At 40.3% G+C, this 25,244-nt stretch overlaps 2 protein-coding genes across 2 annotated transcripts in view; one reads left to right on the forward strand and one right to left on the reverse strand.

The window, feature by feature from the left end:
* The window catches only part of TUBE1 (tubulin epsilon 1), a 30,449-nt gene extending 13,824 nt beyond the window's left edge, over positions 1 to 16,625 (forward strand). The window contains exons 6-12 of the mRNA XM_074988816.1: positions 231 to 352; positions 3,349 to 3,536; positions 4,597 to 4,772; positions 7,774 to 7,914; positions 10,302 to 10,442; positions 11,567 to 11,741; positions 15,269 to 16,625. Coding sequence (XP_074844917.1) covers positions 231 to 352; positions 3,349 to 3,536; positions 4,597 to 4,772; positions 7,774 to 7,914; positions 10,302 to 10,442; positions 11,567 to 11,741; positions 15,269 to 15,427 — 1,102 coding nt within the window. The 3' untranslated portion in view covers positions 15,428 to 16,625. The remainder of the gene's footprint in view (positions 1 to 230; positions 353 to 3,348; positions 3,537 to 4,596; positions 4,773 to 7,773; positions 7,915 to 10,301; positions 10,443 to 11,566; positions 11,742 to 15,268) is intronic.
* A 300-nt stretch (positions 16,626 to 16,925) lies between these two features.
* CCN6 (cellular communication network factor 6) lies at positions 16,926 to 24,340 on the reverse strand. Its single transcript, XM_074988817.1, has 5 exons — positions 24,290 to 24,340; positions 22,390 to 22,684; positions 21,784 to 22,023; positions 19,168 to 19,361; positions 16,926 to 18,268 (listed from the first exon to the last, which is right to left on the reverse strand). Exons 1-5 carry the CDS (start codon positions 24,338 to 24,340, stop codon positions 17,987 to 17,989), a joined length of 1,062 nt encoding a protein of 353 aa, XP_074844918.1. The 3' UTR covers positions 16,926 to 17,986.
* Positions 24,341 to 25,244: the final 904 nt, after the last annotated feature.

Genomic DNA, 25,244 nt, shown 5'->3' on the forward strand with positions numbered 1-25,244 from the left:
AATATAGTCCCTTCCTTCCTATTTGTGAGTTAAAAATAAGTAAGTAGTACTTCTGTGTTATGCTATGTCATAAGTTTATACAGCATCTGAGTTTTCAACATGCTAATTGGTTTTTCTTTGAGAACAAAATATTGAGCACAGATTCAGAACCATTCAGTAGTAGTTGTATACAGACAAGAATGGAAAGAATTAAAGCACAAAGCTGGAAGTTTCAATTTTCTTATTGCCAGGGCTGTAGGTCATAAACTCTATGGCTGTCACTATCGGGAGCACATTGTGGAAAAGCTGAGGAGGACCGCAGAACACTGTGACTGTCTGCAGTGCTTTTTTGTAATTCATTCAATGGGAGGTGGTAAGTGTTTTTCCCTGGTTAGCATGTTTGAAAATCCCACAAGTGAAAAAGGATCTAGATTTTGAAATATTTTCACTATAATAATCAAATACATTGGTAACATAGTAAGGATTCATTTTTAATTAGCAAAGACCCTTTTAGTCAAGTTCTTAGTAATAATATTATTGTAGCACCTTTTTTGTGCGTTGTGTTTCCATTGGTTCCCCACTTGGGTTGTTGGGACACTGATTGACAGATCATCCTGCTCCCACAGTGTTTTGTAATTTCTTACCTAGTATTACCAGTGCAAGTGAAGTGTTCTCTGCATCCCTTTTATGTAAATGTATCCAATAGGCATACCTTGTGCAATGTAAACTTTGGTGTTTACATAACCGCACCAGACTTAAACAACTTCAGTGCTGTTATATTAAGAAAAGATTATTTAGATGGTTAGGATCTGAAAACTGAATATGAAAATATGAAAATGTATTCCATGTATCTTTGCACTCTCTCTTCATTGTAATATGCTTAATTTGAAAGAACCTGCTTATTATTATTCTCAGCATTGAAGAAAAGTAGTTATAGTTTCTTCATCCTCCCACTTCATAATTGAAATTGCCAGAAGTTAAGATTCCAGAATATTAGCTGTCCAAGGCAGAAGATTCACAGCTTTAATTTTAAGGTCTCTAATTTGAACTTAATGTTGACAGCAAAGAAATGGGAAAATATCATGTTCTGACTTGAAAACTGAGCAAACTTAATAAGGCAGTTACTGAAGGAAATATAAACCTGAACACCAAAAATTACCACTTGTAGTCATCTCACTGATGGTAATTACACTCAACATACAAACTATTATGCAAAGCTCATTATGGAGATACCCTGCTTTTTCCCAGTATGATATAGCTATACTTAAAAGCTGAAAATGTTCTTTCACCTGTGTTGTGCTAACTGAATCTGTATATTAGGCTTAAATAGAGATTTACTTTGGTTGCTAAATTTGAGAATTGCTGTTTTAGAACACTCAAATCTGACCAAAGGACCCCAATTTTTATTTACATTTTGGAAGGACCCCACCCCACCCCGAGACACCCCTTCAATGAGGTCCTACCCTCACTCACTCAGTTTCCCCTCCCTCTGTTACTCTCCCCCACCCATTTTCACTGGGCTGTGACAGGGAGTTGGAGTGAGAGCTCTGGATGAAGGTATTGGCCCCAGGGGTGAGGGGTTTGGAATGTAGGAGGAGGCAGCTTCACACTGGGGCAGAGGTTGGAGGTTGTGTGCTCTGGGAGGGAGTTTGACTGCAGGAAGGAACTATGGGCTGGTGCCAGAGGTTGGAGGAAGTAAGAAGTGCTGAGTCCCAGCAGTACTTCCTGCATCATCCGGAAACAGCTGCCAAATCCCTACATCCTCTAGGTGAACAGGCAGCCACGGAGGCACAGCCTGCCCTTGTAGCTCCCATGGGTGATGGTTCCTGCCTAATGAGCACTGCTGAGCTACCACTTGTGCAGGGGCAGCATGTGGGAGCTTCTCTGGCCAACTATTCACCTAGGGACCTCAGGGACGGGCAGCCGCTTCCCAGAGCCTTGAAGGACTAAGGTAAAAGGGAGCCTGCTATAGCCCTATCTCACAGGGCTGGAAGGGACCTTCAGAGGCCATCAAGTCCAGTCCCCTGCCCTCACAGCAGTACCATCCCTTACAGATTTTTTTTTTTCAATCTATTTGCCCCAGATCCCTAAACGTCCCCCTCAAGGACTGAGGTCCTAACCCTAGGTTTAGCAGGCCAATGCTCAAACCACTGAGCTCTCCCTCTCTGCCAGGTCCTAGGAAAGAGTGAGCGAAGTTGATCAGGAGGTCCCACAGGCACCAATGAGTTCCTGCATGGACCTCCAGTTTGAGAAATGCTGTTCTAAAAGATTACAAAACCACATAAATATTTATAAAATGTGTCCATGTTTTTAACAATAAATTTAGCTAGATAATACAATGCCTTACTAAGAGGAGCCATGGTCTCATCACAAGAAATGTTCCAGAGTAGACTAGATATGACACTTACAGATATTTCAGAAAACAGCTTAGTGCAAGAGATGGTCTGGATTTTTTCAACTAAGTTTTTCACTGAAACAATACCAGTTCATCGAAACAAATTTTTTCAGAAAAAGATAATTTTTCTTAGATTTCTAGGCCAGAAGGGACTATTGAGATCATCTAATCCAAGGATGGGCAAATACTGCCCATGGGGCAGGGTTAGCCCCTGGCAGGCTTCAGGCTCTCTATTTACCAGCACCTCTGCTAGTATGGTCAGTTGTAGCTCCTGTTAGTAGCAGATTACTGTTCCTGGCCAGTGGGAGCTGTCAGAAGTGGCATCCTGGTCCACGCTACTTTCCAGAGTTCCCGTTACCAGGAACAGTGATCTGTGGCCAATAGAAGCTGCAGTTGCCCTTATCTGCAGATAAATAGGTAAATACAGTTCAACGTAGCTGGCAAACCACTGCCATTTTATTTCCCACCCCAATTTAAATATGACCTCCTGTATAACACAGGCCATAGAACTTCCACAAAATAGCTCCTGCAACAGATCTTTTAGAAAAACCTCAAATCTTTTTATTTAAAAGTTGTCTGTGATGGAAAATGAGCAAGAGCTCTGCTAAACTTACAAATTATTTCAATTCAATTACTTCTATTTCAAATTATTTTGGGGGGAAAAGATTTTAGAAACTATTTTAACATTTCTTCAGTTGACCTCAATAAAAGCGTCTTCAGACTTTGTTTTTTGTTTGTTTATTTGTTTATGAAAATGTTCAAGATTCCACATTCTTACCCCAATTCAGGATGAGAAAAACCGTTTCTGTCCAGCTTTACATCCCATGTTTATCCGTGTGCTTAGCACTTCTGAAAATCTGGATTTTAATATATAAAGAAATCCTGTGATTCAGGCAGAGGGGATTTAAATAATTCAGGATGTTGTTTTAAGCATTATGTCTTTTCGTTAAAATTTTTTCCTTAACTATTCTTAGGGACAGGCTCCGGTCTTGGTACTTTTGTACTAAAAGTGCTTGAGGATGAGTTCCCGGAAGTGTATAGATTTGTTACTTCAGTTTACCCTTCTGGGGAGGATGATGTCATTACTTCTCCATATAATAGTGTCCTGGCTATGAAGGAACTTAATGAGCATGCAGACTGTGTGCTGCCAATTGAAAATGAAGTAAGAAAGTATTAATATTCATGTTGATTTCTTTTGTGCTGAACATTACATAGGAAGTGTTTTCTTCCTTTTTCTCTATTGATGAGCAGGAAAATGTTATTCTAAAACTTATTTTCTGAAAGAACCAAAGTGGCTTAGGCTCTTAAGTTCCTTAAGTCACTTTTGAAATGAGACTTAGACATGTGTATACTGCAGCAGAAGGCCGAATCGAGGTACGCAATTCCAGTTACATTAATTACATATCTGGAGTTGACGTAGCCTTAATTTGGGCTTCTGTGCCATCTCCAGTAAGGGAGGTTGATAGGAGCATTCGCTCCTGTCAACTTCCCTTACTCCTAACGAGGGACAAGAGGATGGGCACCCTGAAAGTTCCATTTAGTGTGCCTACCAGCCATGCTAAATCAAACTCTGGAAGATTGGCTGCTACAGCATCGCTCTTCCCAGAATTGTAGATATGGCCTTCAGGTCCTAATTTCTTTGGGTGGGAGGATAGGTTAGTTGGGTGCTTTAAAAGTTAATCTTATTTCGGGAATCATTAAAAATTGCCCTGTATTTTTCCCCTCCCTAACAGAAGTGGTTGTAGAAGTGAATTTTATTCCTGTCTCTGCTTCAAGGTAAACAGTAAATGATTGTAAAAACCCTTGTCTCTAAGATCCTTATTTCAATATGCGTATTCATTTATAAACATTTTTCACACACAAGCAATTTTTTTTTAATTTAAAGAAAAACCTTTTGTAGAATATTTTCAGTTATATGAACATGAGAACAAATACAAGTTTTTCTGTATTTTAATAAACATGAAGCTTGTGTTTGACTTGAGCTTCATATTTCCATGACACGTTTGAAAAGTGGTTCACAAATACATTAGTCAATTGCAAAGGACCAAACAGTGAAGCATACTTCAAAGGCATAAATTGTAAACATGACCTACTGTTCTTAAATGTTCTTAGATTCTAAGTTTAACCGAAACAAACATGGATACCGAGTTTGAAAGCTCTGTGCACAGTACTACTCAGAAGCTTTCTACTATTTTAATTATTTCATTTGTCTTCTTTCCAAGTCGTTATTTTCTATAGTTAGTAAAATTCATCAAATGACCAATTCTGGAAAGCTAGGATCATCTGTGAAACAAAACAGCTTATTAACTTCAAGTGCAGGCACTAACAAAAACCAACAGGAGAAGCCATTTGATGCTATGAACAATATTGTGGCCAACTTGCTGCTGAACCTGACCAGGTAAACGTACTGAGTATTGTGCTATGCAAGTAATGATGCAAGAGGGGTGCTCTGCACTTCTGAAAATGTCAGTCCCTTCTCAGTTTGGTATTAGTTGGCTATTGTAAATAAGAGTTAATAAGTAACTGTTCAAGTCTTGTAAAAGCAATCTAAAGACTCCGCTTTATGGGAAACCTGACATAGTGGCTTATAATTTAGCACAGGGATTCCCAACCTATGGCTCAGGACCCAAACATGGGTCATAATTAGATTTGTTGAGGGTCACCAGCAGCTCAGAGCTGTATGTGGCTCTTAAAGGAGCCATTTGCAGGTGCTTTACAGTGCCACATCCAGCAGCTGTCTCTATCAATAGAGAAGCAACTACACATTACAAAGACAGCTTCTCCACCTTTGACATTGTTCATAGTCACCCAAGGCAAGCCACTTAATAGACTCTTTACAGTAAGTAATTTCTCCCCCCATCTACCCTTTTCCCCCTTTTGTCCCCTTCTCTTCTGTGTAGTAGATTTGTCAGTTTTCATTTTTTTGTTTGTAACTTCCCTAGCCCCTTAGTGTGACTCACACCCAGCACTCCCAGCCCACGTGTGACTCCTCCCACCCCGAGTGTGACTACCTTCCAGCCCCTGAGTGTGGGGTTTCAGCTGAGGGAGCCAGGGGGAGCAGTTTGGGAATGAGGGTCTTTCCCCCACCACAACTCAGATCCACTATAATAATAAAATAATAATTAACTATAATAAGCATAGTGTTATTATTTTATTATTAATATCTTTTTTCCTTTTTCTATTAAATAACTGCTATAGATATATAAACATGAGGGGGTTCAATTTTATATTCTTGCTTCAAGCGCAAAATTAGGTGGTTACAGCACTGCTTCTTCCAGCCCCAATTTTGAATTGCCCTGGGTCACCAAGTCTTCCTGAACTGTCAAAATGGGTCCCAATCTGAAAAAGGTTGGGAACCGCTGTTTTAGCATAAGAAAATAACTGTAGAAAACCCTAAAAGGAATATTTGATTAAATCCTGTCCTATTGCTGTCAGTAACTAAATTCTCAGTGACTTCAATGACATCTCACTGATTTCAGGATTTTTTCCTACTGAATCTTGGTGCAGGTTGTGAGAGCAGTTCTTTGAATTCTTAGGACTGATACTCATCTGACTTGCTGGCCTAGCTTTATGAACCTATCATGAAAACTTGCCTCTGGCAAAAAAAATAAATAAATAAAATAAATTGTTTTTCCATCCTTTGCCTTAAAGATCTACTTTTTTTATTTTTTAAAATGATTTACTCACACACTGGGAGAAGGAATTATGCTGTGTCAAGTTGGGTGTTAAATATATACTGCGAATAAACGTAAAAGTGAAAAGGTATTCATGAGTGATTTTCAAAAGACAAATTGTAGTTTGTTCAAATAAAATAAAATATATATGTAGCAGAAATGTTATTTTATCTTTATGGAATGAAGGAACCTAATGATGTAAGGCAGTGTCTAAATGCATACACTGTTAAGTAGTGATGTACCTACCACCTGTTGAATGTACCTGCTACCCCCAAAATACTAGTTGCAGTACATGAAATTAATTGTTATCAACATTTTCAGTCTGTTGTCAATTGGGACTAATTACACCTCAGACTCATCTTCAGGCAAACTTCACCTTGCTGTAACCTAACCATGAAGGCTATGTTTAGGTTGCAGGCTTCTATCAGGAGACCACGTGTCTTCCCAACAGAAGTCTGCTGCTCTGGGAGACTTCTGCCAACATGTTGGTCATCCTCATTCCCCAAGGAAGAAGGCATGTGTCAGCAGAGGGGTTTTCCTGATATCTGGGCCTGTGTATATGGGTCAGATGTCAGGACAGCCTCTCCCAACAGAACTGTCAGCAGGAGATACGCAAATGCATTGTATGATTTGCATATCTTTTGCCGATGGATCTCTTCAATCTAGACATAGCCCAAACAGCAGGGCTTTTTGTTAACGTAGAGCGCTTTGATTGGTAGAAGTAAAGGATATTGGTACAAGTGTATAAAAAAACAATAACACCCGTGATAGTGATTGAATCGCCAATTCTGCAGTTGTTAAAATGACAGTATACTATAGGGCTATGTCTACACTAGAGAATTTTGTCAACAGAAGAGGCTTTCTGTTAACGTAACTCACAGAGCATCTACACTCATAAAGCATTCTTCTGTCAACAGAGAGGGCTTCCGGTTCCCCGGGCAGCCCTGTTTGCAGAGCTTCCGGTCAGCCGTTCTGTCAAGAGAGGGCAGGGCAGATGCTTCTAGTGTAGACGTAGCCTATGAGAGACAAGGTATGGGAACTGCTGTTGGTGAAAGAGGCAAGTGTCTGAGCTCTCTAGACTCCTTCAGGTCTCAGAAATATAATCATATTGTCATAGCTAAGTACAAAGTGGAACAGATTTTGTGTGGAGCTCGAAAGCATGTATATTTCACCAGTAGAAATTGGTCCAATAAAATAAGTTGCCATGCCCGTTTTTTTCCTGTCACCAACATGCTTCAACAACACTATGGGCTTGTCTACACTTGCCCCCAACTTCGAGGGGGGCATGTTAATCACGGCAACAGGAGATTACCAATGAAGTGCTGTGGTGAATACGCAGCACTTCATTAGCCTAACTTTGAAGCTTCAAAATTTGAAGTGCCGGCCTGCATGCACTTTACTCAAAATAAAGGGATTTCGAAGTAGATCAGACACTTCAAAGTGCCTTTGGCTACATGCAGGCTGGCACTTCAAAGTTTGAAGCTTCAAAGTTGCCGTGCGGGGAGAATTAGCCTAATGAAATGCTGCATATTCACCGTGGCATTTCGCTAGTAATCTCCCGTCGCCCTGATTAACAAGCCCCCTTCAAAGTTGAGGGGCAAGTGTAGATCCAGCCGGTACTGCATCTCCATAATACTCTCCATTGTAGGGAATAACTGGTGAAAAATAACAGTCATATATTAAGCTTATACATTACTTTTTCTTAGTAAATTACTTTGTTTTTAGCTCTGCTAGGTTTGAAGGTTCTCTTAATATGGATCTTAATGAAATCAGCATGAATTTGGTTCCCTTTCCTCGACTTCATTACCTGGTTTCCAGTTTGACTCCTCTGTATGCATTGACTGATGTTAATGTACCTTCCAGAAGGTAGGTGAAACACCTAATGGAGTAATGGGGGCTATGCCATCACAGAGGTCTGGTTTAAACACTACTTTTAAGTCCTACAACTTTGACAAAAAGAAAACTGCATTTTCTATACCGAACCCCAAAATAATAGTTTCTTTCAAAGCTTGTGGAAAAAATAAAAGAAATTTTAAAGCACTGTAATATTTGCAAAATTGCCTTGAGGTTCACTTTGAAAATGTCCTTCGTTGTGTTTTATTTAAGCGCAGTCTCCACAATGGCTTGGCTTACAAACTGAAAATCTATTTTTGTTAGTCTTTCGGACAAGTGCCTTTTGAGTGGATTTGGAAATCAGTGAGGGAGCTGTGAAGACATATATTATTAAGAGCTTATAATGGGTTTTTTCTACGTCCCACCAAGGAATTAAATTCCACCATTAGAACAGTCATAGAAGGTGGTCAGTGTTTGTGGAGGGTCCCTGTACAGGTAAATGGGACAGTGATAGACTGACAGTGATTATATTCTAGGGTGAGGTATGGAGCAGAAAAGTACCTACTATTTGGGAACGGAGGACACATGGAGGGAATTATGTTCTTACCTTTTGTAATAGAGTGACTCTGGGAGAAGTAAGTGGGAGGAGGAGAAGTGGGGGCAAATTGTATACAAGGGACTTGGGGCACGTGGAAGGGCAGTTTAGGGCATACAGGGACTGAAAAAAAGCATGAGGGGCACTTGTGAAGATGGAATCTTATCTACATTAAAAATTTTGCATGCTTAACTTTTCAGGATTAAACCTTTCAACTTTCTTTCCGCTATTCAGTATAATGCCCAGGTATAATTCTCTCTCTTTTCCCAAGAGTCCACTCCTTTGTGAAATTAAAGAAGACAAGCTTTGCTGCTTTGGTTCCCATAAATTCTGTTCCTGTGTGGCTCCCCTTCCACAGATAATATAAACTAGAAGGTCTCAAACTGGGGATCAGGATCCCTCAGAGGGTTAGGAGTGCATTGCCTCCAGCATTTACAATGGTGTTATATATATGTGTTTTAATTTATAAGGGGAATGGGTCATATTTAGAGGCTTGATGCATGAAAGAGGTCACCGTTACTAACATTTGAGAACCACTAATCTAAACCAATCCAATTTGAACCTTTTGGGAAATTTCCTTTTATTTTTAAAGTGCCAAACAACTCTTTAAGAAAGAAAGTTGAAAGTGTGGTTCAGAGGATCCCCCCACCACACACACATTTATAGTGGGACAAAGGATGGTCCATGTAAAGGGGCACTTAATTTGAAATCTAGTTTTTGTTTGGTTTTTTTTAAGAGTCTAAAATGTGTTCAAGTTCTTCAATCAGTACCTCTAGCTTTATATTTACATTATCCTTTTCTCCTTCCCTGCTTCCTTTTTGCTGCATGAAAGAGCCATGCAAAGGGGAATCTGACAGTACAATATACTCAACACAAGTTACTAGCATGTAACTTACTCCTCTTTAAACTTACTCCCTTGTAAATCCAGGGTTGTGAGTTCAATGGTTGAGGAGGCTATTTAGGGGTCAGGGAAAAATAGATTTAAAAAAAAAAAGTCTGTCAGGTGGTGGTTGGTCCTGCCAAGAGGGCAGGGGACTGGACTCAATGACCTCTCAAGGTCCTTTCCAGTTCTATGAGATATGTATACATTAAACCGTCAATATAGCAGACCCGGTTTTACCAGACATCAGTAATAACTAATGTCTGTTATCCTCCCACAAACAAAATAAGTTCACAGCAGCTGCGGGGTCCCTTGCTGCAGCTGGGAAAGCCACGGCCAGGTCCTCACCCTTCCCTATGGCTGGGATCACCACAGCCTTGGGTCCCTGGCTGCGGCTGGAACTACCGCAGCTTGCAGGTCTCTGGCCACGGCTGGGATAGCCCCTGCCCACTCCTACCACCACAGTTGGGATCACTGCAGAGTCAGGATGAGCCCCAACACTCAGGGCACAACCTGAGGAGCCCCCTTGCTCTGCCGTGAGCATGGGTGGCTCAAAGACAGGATGAGCCCCCGCTTAGGCTAAACCCTCGGCTATAACGGACTTCCTGTTTTAACAGGCATCCCTCCCTATCAGTAGTCCATTATATTAAGGGTTTACTGTATCTCCATATTTATCCATCATTTCTGAGCTTGCTGTAACTTGTATGCTGAGGTGCTCAGAGAAAAGAGTGCCAAGAAGAACAAATAATAGATGGTCATAAGGAGGTGTAGGTTGAAATAGGCCACCTGGCTTGTACTATTGTTTGAATATTTGTGACAGTCTAATTTATACTTTAAAATAACAAGGAAGTGGATGAATTTCTGTTACTCTTAAATTACAAGATAAAGGATCAGTGGAAAAAATTGAATGTCTAAGAGTAGATATCTGTCCTTTTCTTCATTTAGATTGGATCAGATGTTTTCAGATGCTTTCAGCAAAGATCATCAGTTGATTCAAGCAGACCCAAAGCATAGCTTGTACCTTGCCTGTGCCCTTCTGGTTCGAGGAAATGTACAGGTTTCAGACCTTCGCAGAAACATTGAAAGGTGTGATCTCTATTTATGGTTTGTTTATGCACAGTACTTATTACAGAAATGGTTGTCAGTTGCTCATGCTAATATCCGTATTCATATAAGAAGTTTCAACAACAAATTCAGCAAAAAAAATGCTAATTATAGGTACTTGAGAAAATAATAAGGGAGCATTCTGGAGTTCAGTCCATATGTTTATTAGTCTCTATTGATTGGTAGAGACTACCAAATCAGATACCCATTTTAGCGGGGCTGTCCAGCATTAATTTCAAGTATGACTCCTAGTATCCATTGCCAAGGAAAAAGACAACTTATTCACCTAGAGTGAATTCTGAAATCCATGTGGACACTCACTGAAAGAAGAATGGTTACTTACCTCACAGCAACTGTGATTCGTTGAGATATGTTAGTCGCATGGACTCCGTGATCCATCTTCCTTCCCATTTACTACTGAGTCCTCTGGGATTCATTATTCACAAAATCTGAAGGACAGTTGGGCCTCCTTCATCTTTTATGTCCTTAAATGCTGAGGAGCACAGTCATCTCTAAGGCACAGGGTCAGCCCGAAGAGAAAGGAGAAGGGAATCCAGCCGTATGTGTGCGCACCAATAGTAAGAGCTATGTGGACAGCACATCTTACTGAACCTCAGCTACTGGAAGATAAGTAGCTGTCCTTTCTCCCAACACTGGCAAATGGCCTCTATTCTAAAATTAGTTGACGTGATATGCTGCTTGAGATATCTATCATATTATACTGTGTCTGACTAGTTTTGGCCACAGGTAAGGTTCCTCTTTTTATGGGAAACAAAACAAAAAAGAATGAAGTGTCTTGTGAAACAGATCTCTTGAAGGTAGCTTGGATTTTAATACTGAAATATAAAATAAACTGACAAATTATTAAAATTAATATAGTCTTGTGGTTTTTAAAGTTAAATTAATTAAACTGCTAGTTCCATGTTATAAAGTCTAAAAGGGTAATGCCAAATGCTAACTATATTTTTTCTTCCTGAAATTTTATATGCAGATGCCCTTGAAATTGCTTGTTTTAGCAAAGTAAACAGAACTGTTAACACTGCTATGTACTGTATATAACTCTTTGTTGCTTTCTCATATTTTACTTATGAATTTGTGCATTGCAGATTGAAACCTTCGCTTCGTTTTGTTTCATGGAATCAAGAGGGTTGGAAAACTAGTTTATGTTCCATACCTCCCGTGGGCCATTCTCACTCACTGTTGGCATTAGCAAACAACACTTGTGTGAAACCAACCTTTATAGAGCTCAAGGACAGATTCATGAAGCTCTACAAGAAAAAGGTATGGTGAAAAACAACATAACATCTCAGTGTACTTTAAAGTAGTAGTGGTATTTTCTAAAATTTTAGTTTTGAGGAGTAGAGGAGAAAAGGCAGATTTCAGTGCAAGTTATAGCAAAGCTATCCTAAAAATCTAATTTAGTATTCTTTCTGTTGCACAGCAGAAAGAAGATACTGCTTTACTTATATATACAATAAACTTCACACTTAATGCAAAGCAGTATTGAGGACCTACCTTTTGGTAACAATGCATTTTTAATTAGTATTCCTTTACCATCCAAATAAGTATCTTGATAATACAGCTGTATCTCATTTGCTCCTCATCAGCTGAGAGCATACTACAAAAGTATAAAACTCCATAAATAAACCTATCACATTTTAATTAAGCCTGGTGGTTTTTCCAGTTCACGCAAAAGATAGAAAAATTAAATATGTTTTATGACTCAGTGTTATTTTTTAATATTTATAATTAGAAGTCATGTGCTTGTCAATCAAAAAAATGTTTGAAAACGTAAGTTTTTAACACGAGCACTCTAACTCACACTATCACACTTGTAAAATGCAGTGAAGCTGTCTAGTAATACATTGATATTTCAGTTCTATCATGAAAGTTCTGGCTTTGGCAAATGTACAGCTTAGCTAAAGTGAGGTTGATGTTAAAGTTAACAGTTAAAACTCATTTTTAATATTGATTACTTTTCCTTATAGTCTTTTCTTTGGAAGTACAGAGTTTTTAAAGAGCACCTAAAAGTGGGAAGATTAACCTTAAAATATGTGTGTGGCAAAAGATGCTATAGCTGTTGATGCTTCCTGTGTTGACCTGAGAAGGTTTTCTATTATTGTAAATCCACCTCCCAGTCTCTAAGCAGCTGTATGGATGTGGCTGCATTTATGCCATGAGGGAGGGAGGAGGACAGAGGAAACTAAATCAGCTTAACAGTGGCACTCATGGCTTGGATTTTGCATGTACCTAAGCAGAATAGCTAGATTTTGAATGCAGACTAGGACAAACATCAGTTTGAGCAAATTCCAGACACTGCAGCCCATCACAACAAAACCACAGTGGTCTGCCAGCCTGTTCAATGGGCCTTCTAAAATGTGAGGTGGGATAGAAATATATCACTGAACTTATCATCTGAGGGAGTTGTCATTATGCCCAGCCAATCCTGGGCTTTCCCCAAGGGCTGGAGAGGCCTCAGTATAATGAAGGCAGCCTGAAGGTTTTGTCTAAATTAGAACCTTTGCCCTAGTTTACCCTACCAGGGTTGAGAGCTACAACTTGCCTGAATCTGGCCCCTGAGCTTGGGGCTCCTCTTCCCAGCATCCAGACTGCAGCAGATGGGGAGTCTGGTGCCACAAGCCTTGCAGACAGGAGTCAGGCAACATTGGGCCGGACTTGACCCACAGGTTCTGCCTGCTGGGAGCAGGAAGCCGCTCTACAACCTCTGCCACTGCTGCCTCCACTCCTTCTCCTCTCCCTCCCCCTGCTGGGGCAACAGCAGCATAGCGCTGCCTGGAAAGAGACTTCTCCTGCCACTCTGGCTAGAGCGCCAGCTAATTGGACCAGGGGCAAGGGTGTTCGGCAACTGCAGGAGAAAAGCCTCTCCAGGAACCTTTTCTCCACACTGCCATTCCCCCAGCCAGGGGAGGAGGTGATGGCAGCATTGGTGCACAGAGGTAAGCATGCCCTGCGCCACCATTGCCTAGCTCCACCCACCCACCCTGCTCCTGCACTTCCTCCTGTCCAGACCCCCCATGCTCATCCTGCTCCCTCCCTCCTGCCCAGACTTCTCACCTCTAGCCTACTCCTGAATCCCACCACTGCTGCTCCCAGACCACTTATGCAGCTTACCTCCCACCCAGATACCCCAGCCTGCTCCTGCATTCTCCCTCTCACCCAGGCCCCAAACACCCACCCACAGCCTTTCATGGATCCTCCTTTCCACCCATTCCCACACCTGTTCTGCAGCAGCCTGCTCCAGCACTCTGAACCCTGAACATTTTTACTCCCTCCCTGAGGCCCCAGAAGCCCTTTTCTTTTTCTTCCTTATATGGCCCCGACCCCAACTGATTTTTCTGTGGGTCAGTGGCCCCAAACCCAAAAAAGGTTCCCCATCCATGCCCTACTGACCACAGCACTGCTTAGAATGTCTACATTCCTACAACATACAGAACTGCTCCACCCATGCCCAGCATACACTACCCCAAGGCTTTCAGAGGGAGTCTTGGGATTCAGCTTTTCCCAGACTGCACCAGGGTTGTTAGGGCTTCTTCATGTGCTTTGCTCCTTTTATCTGTCACAAATGGGCTGGAACAGGGATAAGGACCTTCTCCAAGCTTGAAGATGGGGCCTCTAAGGATATGCCCTTAGTCTTTTGAAAATAAAAGCATTATAGATGACCTGCCGTGTCAGAAACAGCCAAGAGTCAGTCACACCAAGGAGTAAAAACACTGCTGCATTCAGAACAAGTGGCAAATAGTAGAGAAGCTGTGCTGTAAGCTCCACTGATGAGAAATGATAAGAAAGCATTTACTGCCTTCACTCCATTAGCACCTTGCTGTTTTGTGGCACTAGGAAAAACACTTTTGAATCACAGCTGGCACGTGGCTTTCAATGTAAAAGTCGTGGTCAGAAGTGGCATTAATGGTTTGCCTGCACTGTGCCAATACTGGAGCTTGTTGGTGAATTCCAAAGTGTTGTATATTGTCACACATGGATGCTGTTGGCCAAGCTAATTTGCGTTCTCTGCTTAGAATGTTAACGTGAACTAGGTGCTTCTTAGTTCATGCCAGTAGCATCCACAGGGGCTAGCATGCAACTCTGGTATGTTCTGCCGTTCACACCCCAAAAATCCATCCTTTGGTGCAGTGTAACATAACTTAAGATTCTTCACTGCGTATTGGTGAATCCTTTCAATGTGCTGATGCACAAAGGCACAAGCATCCTTAATGATCGTTAAGAGTAAGGCAGAATGGTTGTTGAGGTTTGTGACTGGTCTGGCAGGGTATATGCACGAATCCCTCCCTGCTCCTCCAAAGAGACGGAATTTGTAGCATCAAGTGTGCAAGATAAGAAATATCATTCTAACCAGATCTATATCTGGCTTAGTCTTAAATATTAGATCAATCTAGCTGTGTCATTCAGGGTTATGAAAAATGTCCTGTCTTTAGCACCGTTAAATTGACGTAATCCCTGGTGCAGATGCCTCTCAGACAGATGGATTAACTACATCAGTGAGAAAAACCCTTTCATTGATTTAGGAAAAGTCTACAACAGTACAGCTGTGGCACTGTAGTTGTCACTATTGAAGCTGTAGTGTGGGCATGCCCCAGATTATTGAAACAGGAAGTTGCTAAGTAGCATTTCAGCAAAGAATATAGTAAATGTAGACAGTCTTTCAGTCCATTTATGACAGTGCTTACAGTCCCCCTTCAAGACAGGCTAAACCATAACACGTATCGAGCTAGGTTACTCTTAACTCCTTGTGTGCAGAGAAGAATATATTTAATCTGTATATATTCTCTTAGGCTCACCTTCACCATTACTTGCATGTTGATGGGATGGAGCAAAGCTGTTTCTCTGAAGCCATATCATCCTTGACAGACCTAATAGAGGAATATAATGAGCTAGATGCCACTAAAGATGCACCTAAAACAGATCCCACAAGACTAAAGATAGCTACATAACAGAGGAAGAGTTGCACGTGTTTGCAGAACAGCAAATCACCTAGGCTTCTGATGTACATAAGACTAATCATTCCACAGTGACCGTATGCTGACTGGGAATGTTGTATCAAGTACTCAGCTTGTGGAAAAGGGACAATACATGCTAGCAGGATAAGTAGTGATCATGTTTGCCAAGAGAAGAAAGAGAAGGAATTGTAACATCCCAAAGTGGAGTTGGTAAATTTCTTGGACCAGCTTCAGCTAAATGAAATTGATCCCTGTTTGGAGAAAAGAGTCTCCCTTGTGTACAATACATGAGGGAAGGGAAAACCTACATTGTCTTTTCTGAGATGAAAGCACAAGCATCTAGTGAGTCTTGGTTCTGATATACTGGAAATTTTATTTCCAAAATGATAATCTAAAATGGGTGTCACTATTCACAGCTAATGTTGTCTTGTCCTTATATTTTGATGCAATTGAATTAAAATTTTCCAAGTTGATATCAAAACTATCAGAAATAATTTGACAAAATGAATTCATTAAGTACAATACTAATTATCATAATAATAATAATAATAATTCACCTTTCGTGAGCTTTCGGTTGTGCTAATGTTTATGTACTGAGGAGGGTAAGGAGCTAGCATAATATGCCATCTCATATGTACTTATCATGTGCATTATTTGGAAAATGGAGATTATGTTCTGAAAAGAAACTAGTTAAAATAGAAGTATATTTTAAATAAAGAGATATTTATAAACAGTTGTCTCAATAATAACTCCTATGTTTTTGCAGAGTAAAGTATATAGATGTTTAGAATTTGTCTGCAAGCATGACTCTGGTCTTAAAACTGCATTAAGTCACTAAATATGAACCCATGAACTTATATTTGTTTAATTACAGGTTTCTTTCAAGAGAGTGCCAATGTCATATGACCAGATACAGTTAAAATTCAAGTACTATTGTATGAGGCCAGAAATACACAACAAAATATGTCTTGAGTCAAGTCTTTTTAGGAAGAAAACATTTTGAAAGTCACGCCAGTGAAATAATTTACAAGTTCTGTTATCTTCAGAATACTGTAAATGTGCTTGGCACTTCTTGACAAAAGACAGAGCTTAAAATCCTATCCCTGTTGCAGTCACCAGGGTTGGGTACACACGAGCCCCTTCCTATGGGAAGGGGCATGTTAATGAGTGGGTTCAAAAGATGCTAATGAGGTGCTGCAATGAATATGCAGCACCTCATTAGCATAATGGTGGCCACGGCAATTCGAAAGTGCAGCTTTTTGAATCGCATGCCACCCGTGGAGACAGGACCTTCCGAAAGGACCCCCTCCCGTCCTCCCACCCAGCTTTCGAAAGCCCTTCTTCCTATCTGGTGTTAGGAAGAAGGGCTTTCAAAAACCGGTGGGGGCAGGGTGTCTTTTTGGAAGGTCCCGTCTCCACGGGCAGCACACGATTCAAAAAGTTGCATTTTCGAATCACCATAGCCGCCATTATGCTAATGAGACACTGCATATTCATTGCATCCCCTCATTAGCATCTTTCAAACCCGCTCATTAACATGCCCCTTCCAAAAGGAAGGGGCTCGTGTAGACACAGGGCAGGAGTTTTGCCATAGACTTCAGTGAGGACAGGACTTCATCCAAGGTCTCTATCCTTAAGAAGCATGTAATCTAGCATAAATAGTATACATAATAGTGTGAGGTGGGAATGGAAATGAAGGTGGGATCATTATGAGATCAGGAAGTTACTTTTCATTGTATACATAGTGTTTGTTCCTTTGATAAGATTGTTTTTTTTTCCCTGTTGTGAGTAGGGAACAATAAAGAAAAGGTATATTGTATACATTTAAAACGAAAAGTCTAGAAACATGGTTCATTGGGGATAAAGATAAAAGCTATGTCTTGAAAAATACATTTTTATTTGTACCTATGCAAATATAATTATTTTTACCTTCACAGCACTTGGAGAAGTGTAAAATGAAATAATTGGGGAATAAACCATGCTGAGCATAAACATTCATTTGTTACATTTTTCTTTAAATCACAAAGGATCAGTCTTTTTCTAATGCTGTGTCAGGATGGTTATCTTGTGAATCAAGAATGATAGATTAGATGTTACAGCAAAAAAGTAATTCCTTTTTCCACTTAGCTATTTACGTGTTTCTTTAATTTAAACCTATGTAAGGAATCATGGAACACTAGACTAGAAGGAACCGCTTGAGTGTTAAGGCTTATGGGAAGATACCTATTTCAACAAGTTTTTTGTGTAAATATGGAGCAAAGTCAACTCTGCATTCCTATGGATTTTTTAAATTACAAAAGTTTTCACTCTGTGACGTACCTGAGTTTACTAGACAAGTACCTTAAATGTATAGCTTTCAATCAGCTTGTGAATTATGTTTTCTAAGTGTCAGTTTTTATGTACAGAGATGTTGCTCTTAAGCCGTATTATCAGGGTATTTAACAAAGACTGCTAACAAGTATCCTTTCAGTGGGAAGATCTTCTCTTTAGTGAACTCTTCAAACTATGAGCATGCTGCTATCCTGGTTGATACACTGATATCCGTGGTGTGCCTTATAATAACTGAAGTCCAGAAAATATGTCTCCTGGATCACTACAAATCCTCTGACAAACGCAAGATGTGATCCACATCATCTTCCACGTAAAAGAGCCATCTTTGGGACAGTCAAACTGTACGGTGATCATTTTGGATTTGTTAGGTATGCAACATCTCTTGTCGAGACACACACCACAGAAAGTAAGTTTGTAGCTTTGGGTGCTTGAGCATCCAGAAAAGGCTAGCTTCTCTGCTTTGGGAGGTTGAAATGTTGGCTGACATGTTTTTCCTTTTGGAATCTTAAATGTAAAACAAAGCAAAGCTTGAAACTTCATATGTAAAGAAACAGAACAAATAACAAAGGTGGTTATACATCTAAATACAATAGCACTTAAAACAACTACCTACTTTTTTAAAGCTGCCTTACTTTCTCTGTAACAGTCACAGACTGAGATTTATCTTTTAAAGTGATAAAACAGCACGCTACCAGCAATGATCCTCAGATTTTTGACATTATTTAAAACCTACTTCTGTACAGTAAACCCTTGATTTAACGGACTAATGGGGGGAAGGGTGTCCCTTTATTCCTGAACATCCATTAAATGTGAGGATTTACTGCCCACCCATCCCTGCTAGGCTATCCCAACCCCCAGTCCTCCCTCCCGCCAAAAAAAGAAAGGTGGCAACTCACCAGAGCCGCTGGAGCTGGAATGGCTGCTGCTGGAGGAGCCTCCAGCTGTGCTGCACAGCTGGAGCTGTCGGACCCCAGGCTGCGACCCTGGCATGCATGGCTGGAGGAGCTGCCACTACCACTGGAGCTACTGAGCGCTCCTTCCACCGGGGTGGGGCGCATCTGTGAGTGCTATCTGCCCACATGCATTCCCCACCCCTGGTGGGAGGAGCGTGTAGCGGCTCCAGTGAAGGAGGGGGCAGCTCTTTCAGGCTGCAGCAGCAGTAAGACCCTTAACATACTTTGTTTTGTATGGGAGGGGGAATTTAAGATTTTACGGACCCAAGCAGATTTTGGGAATGACAGGGGTGTCTGGCAGATGTCCGTTGTTCCTGAAGTCTGCTAAATCGGGATACATAAAGTCAAGGGTTTACTGTAGTTCATTGCTACAGGATAAAGACAAGATCATTCCTGTATTTCAGGAAGGTTCACACAATAGGGATAATAGGCTTTTTCACAAGTATTTACCTTTATAGTCTTGAGTATAGTGGTCTGACAAGGTTGAATGAAACATAGCCTTTCTTCTTTTCTCATTTCACATTTACTGTTTTCATTGGTCACTCTGTTGGATATACCTATGCCACAAGTTTTGGAACAAGGTGTCCAAGAAGTTGCCTGTACTAAACACTTCTCCTTCAAAACAAGCGGTAGACTTCTGTAACCTGTTACATGGCAATATATAATAAATATCACAACACAGCAAGATACAGAACTTTTGCAAATAGCATAAAGTAGCATTGATGTGATAGGTATTGATTTTTGTTTACGTGGTATCTCCTTTTGGTAAATATGAAAGGTGAGGCTGAGATGTGCAAAGCTGCGTAAGAAATCTGGACGTCAGTTTTCATTAGCTTTGGAAATTGGCGTCCACATCACTGAAGTAGCTTTGCAAATTTCAGCATGACTGTTCATATGTTCTGTGGCCCGCCAGGTTAATGTTATGGGAACCTAAAATCCTTTTAAGAATTGCTGTAGAATATTGAGAGTAGTGAGGAACACATTTTAAAAACTACATAGACCGCAGACCAAATGTAGCTGTGAAAAGTTATACAAGCATATGTCACTTGATATGTAACTTTTTAATGTTAGGAGTATTTTTTTTTTCCCACATACACTTCTGAATATCTGATGCTAATCTAATCCTTTACCTAAATGGAGTGCAAATAGGTAAGGGTATAAAATAAGATTTAAAATCACTGTGGCAAATCTTGGTGAAATGCTCAAGAGAGGCTAACAGGGTTTAACATCTGCAAGTGTAGTAAAGAGCGTAAGGCAGAATTACGCAGGTACCTGGAAGGTAGACAGCAGGTTAAAGATCTCAGTGCAGGAAACAGACTAAAAGCCTGGCACAGCTCTGCAATAAATAGAGAGTGGTTACATAGTTGCTCATATGTAGTACATTTTCTAGGTAATGATCTAGATACAGTCTTTGTTTAGAAAGTAGCTAAACAGAGAATGATTACAAAAAGCAGGTGGAAGAACAGTAAAAGCAATAAAATTAAGCTTAGCATTTGCTTCCAGCATTAAGAGAAAGGGAGATAATTAAAACAGTCTCAGACCTAACAAGCCACTTCATGCAGACTTTACAAACAACTTAAGGCATAGATTACATTCTTGAAGCCAGAACGTCATTTTTGACACACTTTTTAAATGGCTGTTTAAGTGCCTGGTTCCTGAAATGGAATCAGTAGTGCACTGAGCCCTGTAGAACAGAGTGGTCTTCGTTGTACTGAAATCCAGGAAGGCGTTGATAAATGGGAAACATTTTTCCGTGGATGTACCACCAAAGGACTGAAAGCAATTTTTGGGTCTCTTTAGACCTGCCAACTTTCTATCGGTATTCAGATCTTTCTACAGGATTGGATGGAAAACACACCCTAATCAGGTGTGGGAGAGGAATGCTGCTATGTTTGGCTGCCTTTCCCCTTCACCTGTGTCTTGAGAAAAGATGATCAATAAGATATGCTGTATGAGCTGAAGAACTGCCTGGATTCTCAGCGCGTATAGCAACCAGTGATCCTTCCCAGCCCCTGCAAATATGGGTCTGCAATGTTAAGTCCTGTGAACCAAGAGCCAACTGGGAAGCAGTGCTTCTCAGTGGTTCTCTCATGTTCCACAGTTTATCCAAATTCCAGAATTCAGAGCACATGTGGGAGTGTCACACTTTACTCACTAAAAGCAATTGAAAATGCAGTTTAAGATTTCTGTTTTATTAATTTGTTGGAAGAAGCAACATCTTGCTACTTTTCAGGGCTATAACATTAAAGATCTAATTAATGCATTTTAATAGGTTAAATGTTTTGGTTGCAGGCATTTCAGATGATTATGACTGTCCATAGTTAGGTTAACAACATTCTCTAAAGGTGTACAGTTCATTCACTTGAACTCAGTTGCTTTTCTGAGTGCCTTTCCTATTGCATATGATTTTATTCCAGGCTGTGGATAAATTCTGTGTAAAAGGATTGCTATCCTTTATGGCTGGTTTAAGTATCAAATTTATTGATTTGATGTAGGATGAGCTTCTGTTTTTAGGATAGCTTGCAGAAGTACTTGAACGTCTTGGAAGCTTGTCCAAACTGAATTTCAGATTTTGTGAGGTTACCCCTGAGCACGCGTCTATAAATGTTCTATAACCTGGGTGGGCTCATCTGCTTGCATGCTCCTTCCGGTACATCTGCAATACTTGAGTCTGCTACACTCCTGAGCCCTGAGCTACTCGTGATGTTATTTTAGTCTTCCAGTCCTGGAAGCAGAGGATAAATGATTTCACCAGGAAATGGCAATTGAACCTCGTATTATAAGTAGTTTAGAAGCTGAGAAATTATAAATTATTCAATATACTTATAGAGGGAATCCAAGATAGAGAAGGAGGTTGGCCTTTTTCCCCTTGAAATGACTGAGATTTTGTCAGTAACCAATGAGCCTGTCTGAGCCAAAATCTAGAATCCGCCATTTTCTATTGATATAGAGGACCTACAAGATGTCAGTAAATAGAATATGTAACCATTTGTTCTTTTTTAAAATAAGCTGTAGTTCAAAAGTTTATGGTATAAGAAAATAGTTTACCATTCTAGTTATGCACACCTGGTGTTAATCTGTAGCTTGTTGGTCGTAGCTGCTTCTGTTCAGGGCCACAGTTGGAATGTCCAGACTTTTTTCTGCCCTTGATCATGACACACTGATTTGTTGCTAACTTTGAGGTGAATACAGGTGTGCATCCAATTGCACCACTAACACAGAGACATGTATAAAGTGGGGTAGGCTGGAAGGCCTGGCCGTTGATGTAATACACTCCATTGAGTTCACATCCTACTGCTATCATATCTGAAAATGGGAAAGAGCCAAATTACTAAACCAGCTACAAGCTATAAAATGGATTCCAAGTGGTAAGGTGAGAAATTGTTTATTGGCTGCTTTGTTTCTTTCCACTCACAAACATATCTATAAATAAGTGGATGCACCTATTAGACCCCTTTTGATGTGTAAGATAAGCAGGAACAGCCTTATACATAATTATTATATTTACACATCGGTAAATGGGTGAATACAAGGAAGTCTACATTTATGTGATTTACAGGAAAGGAACTGTGCAGCCCAAACTAATCTTTTTTTTCTTTTGAGTCAGACTACAGAAAGCCGTACCTATCGCCCTCTGAAGTGTCAAGAATAAAATATGAAAAAATAACTTACATGTGCATACTCCTGTTTCATACTTAGGCCTGTCTGCAGAATAATCACAATAAAGTCCTTTGTGAGGGTCACAGGTTTCTGCTTCGTTACAAATCTCTCCAGCCTGCTTAGCACAAATTTTACAACATCCACAACCATCCTTCACCAAGCTCACCCCAGGTGTGCATGTTGGCTCATGTGGGCATTTGCATGGCCAGTGACAAAATTCTTTACGCTGATGAACTTCACTGACTTCTGCAGGTTTTTCCTCAACCTTCACTTGTAGTTCACCATTGCCTTGTGCCCTGCAGAAAAACTTACATATGGTTGGATTTTTGAGGGCAGGATTACTTTAGGCATGGCTAGTACACCATAAGCTTTAGTAAGGATGAAAAAAGTGAATTTCACAAAGTCACTGAAGCTTTTGTAAAAATTTATAAGATGAAAAGGTAAAATACAATGGGGCAGTAAATAAAAAATAATGGATAAAATTCACAGCTATTTTTAACACACTTTGGGCTTGGCTACACTAGTCCCCTTCTTTGAATGGGGCATGGTAATCAGCCCAAGCGAGGAATAGCAATGAGGTGCTGTGATGCATATGCAGCACCTCATTAGGCTAATTCTCACTGCAGGAACTTGGAAGTTAGCAACTTCAAAGCGCTGGCAAGCCTTGTAGCTGTGGGCACTTTGAAGTGCCCTTACTCCCAAAGAGTTTTGGGAAATAAATAAATTAAATAAATAAAACTTTAAATTTAGTTGGAATTGGCTGAAGGCTTTAAAATTGGTGTTGAAAGGTTTCACACTACTGATAGCTGCCTACCAAATGTACTCAACCCTAAACAAGGGACTGTCAGCCCTACAAATTCACTCATGTGGAAGCTGCATAATGTTCTTTGTGCACCTTATATTGGTGCCGGTATTTAAAAATTTGGCACTTGCTGCTTGCTTGGCATTTGGGTTGTTGTTCTTAAACATTGATGAATGTAAGTTACTGGATGGTTACTTTAGGAAACTCTCGCCAACACAGTTCAGTGTTTGCTGAAATCTTTTTTCCCAAAGCTATTACCTTTAAGTTGAAATGTGCTTTAAACCAGCAGAACTCTACAAGCAAGAAAGAGCAACTCAGATGTGAAGCTTCATAGCAAGGAAAAACAAATTGTAAGAAAACATCCTGTGGAAGGCTTAACTCAGCTGTCATAGAATAAAACCATTTATCTAGAAAATCTTCAACATTCTACCAAGTTAAGATAAAAATGTAAACTTGACAAATAAAATACTTTATGGTGCTTCTTTCCCTAGCCTGACATAATTTCATCTACGTCACACAAATTGGCTGTACGTGTTTGCCAATCCTCTGGGGAGATTCAAAAAGGAGACCATTGTGGATCAAGCTCTTGGTGGGTGGGTGGGTGGGTGGTTATTAAGTTTAAGCAAATTATGAGTGAGGGAATAAATTAATACCGAAGTATAAATGTTTTGAAAACTATCCACTTGGAGATGTAAGGTCATCACTAAAAGAGGAAAAGAACATATTTTGCCAGGGTTTGGCTTTTGAAGCTGGAGTAAATGTTAAAAAAGTTTCATAACACCAGAGCTCCTTGGTAATTTGCAAAAACAGCTTATGGAGCCTGATTAGGGCATCATTGTGTCAGACAAAAATTTCCACTCCAAAAAATAAGTGGGGTTTGAGGTCACTGAGAATTTAAAACCCTCCAAAAATCTAATTTTAGCAATGAAGTAAATTGAGAGGAAATGTCAAAATTGTGACTATGCAATGAATAAAATTGTACATGGTGGTAAAAAAATGGCTTCCTATTCTGCACATGGCATTCGCATGAGTGCATTTTATTTTGTTACGAAGCAAATAAAGCATTTAACCGCTTGAGAGAGGGCAAAAAAATCTTTTGAGAAAACTTACCTGTAGCACATAAGTGATGATGAGGAGAGTGGGAATGAGAAGCCACTGCATGTTCCCGTAGCATCAGAAGTGAAAGAGAGAGAGAGAACAGGCTGAGCTGTGTCAGAGTGAGCACTGGACACAAAGCTCTCCCTTGTCTCCTCTGCAATTCCTACTTTCCTCAGCATGTGCAAGAACACACACATTCATACTTGAAATCCTTCACTTCATACATAACTAGTTTCATGCTCAGACTTTTCAATTGATCTCTCTTATGTTCTTGAGTCACTTTCCAAGATAAGTTTTAACACCTTGTTCCATGCCAGAATGCTGTTTCTGCAGATTGCACTGTCTTAACTGAGGTCAGGCTGGGAAAACGGCTGGTAAATAAAGTTAACTTCTTAAGCATGGAGGGTTTTTAGTTTGTATGTAAACGCTTAGTGTGTGGATGTTATGGTTATTTTAAAATCTGAAGGACAGAACCCCAGTAATATATGTTCTTGAAGCAGTACAAACAGCATTCCTGATCCTTTATGGTGCACAAGGACAGATGTAAGAGATGGAAATTTCAAAATTGTAGTACCTGCTATACAGAGTACTATGCACAGACTCAGCAGATCTATCACTCTAGTTAGTTAGTGGAATAGTGTTGAGAAAACTGTCACTCTGAGCTGGCCCTGTGTAGACCAGTTGTCAATGTTTTAATTACTGTGTTTACATTGTAATCTAATTAGGCAATGTGACACTGCACCTAACTTTTAGGCACCTACCAAATCATAGGAGCAACACAGATCCTGAGTTCCACACTCCAGAAAATGAATGGGGAATGAACACCTTAGAACGAGAGCCAAGAAAAACCCACACGGCAGGGAGGGAGCTGCCAAATGAGAGATGTTCAGGAGAGGGGTATGTCCTAAGCCCTAACAGAACTAAGCACCTGACTTCATGCTGTAGGGAGGCACTACCTCCACTTGGG

Source organism: Carettochelys insculpta, chromosome 3 (genome assembly GCF_033958435.1).
Source record: "Carettochelys insculpta isolate YL-2023 chromosome 3, ASM3395843v1, whole genome shotgun sequence".
NCBI classification, from domain to species: domain Eukaryota; kingdom Metazoa; phylum Chordata; order Testudines; family Carettochelyidae; genus Carettochelys; species Carettochelys insculpta.

What these genes read in the sequence shown, in the direction of transcription:
- CCN6 (XM_074988817.1), bottom strand. Translation starts at nt 24,340, where the DNA reads ATGCAGTGGCTTCTCATTCCCACTCTCCTCATCATCACTTATGTGCTA. An exon ending in TCATCACTTATGTGCTACAG is followed by an intron (nt 22,685 to 24,289) that starts GTAAGTTTTCTC and finishes ACCATATGTAAG; the next exon opens with TTTTTCTGCAGGGCACAAGG. An exon ending in CTATACTCAAGACTATAAAG is followed by an intron (nt 18,269 to 19,167) that starts GTAAATACTTGT and finishes TTTACATTTAAG; the next exon opens with ATTCCAAAAGGAAAAACATG.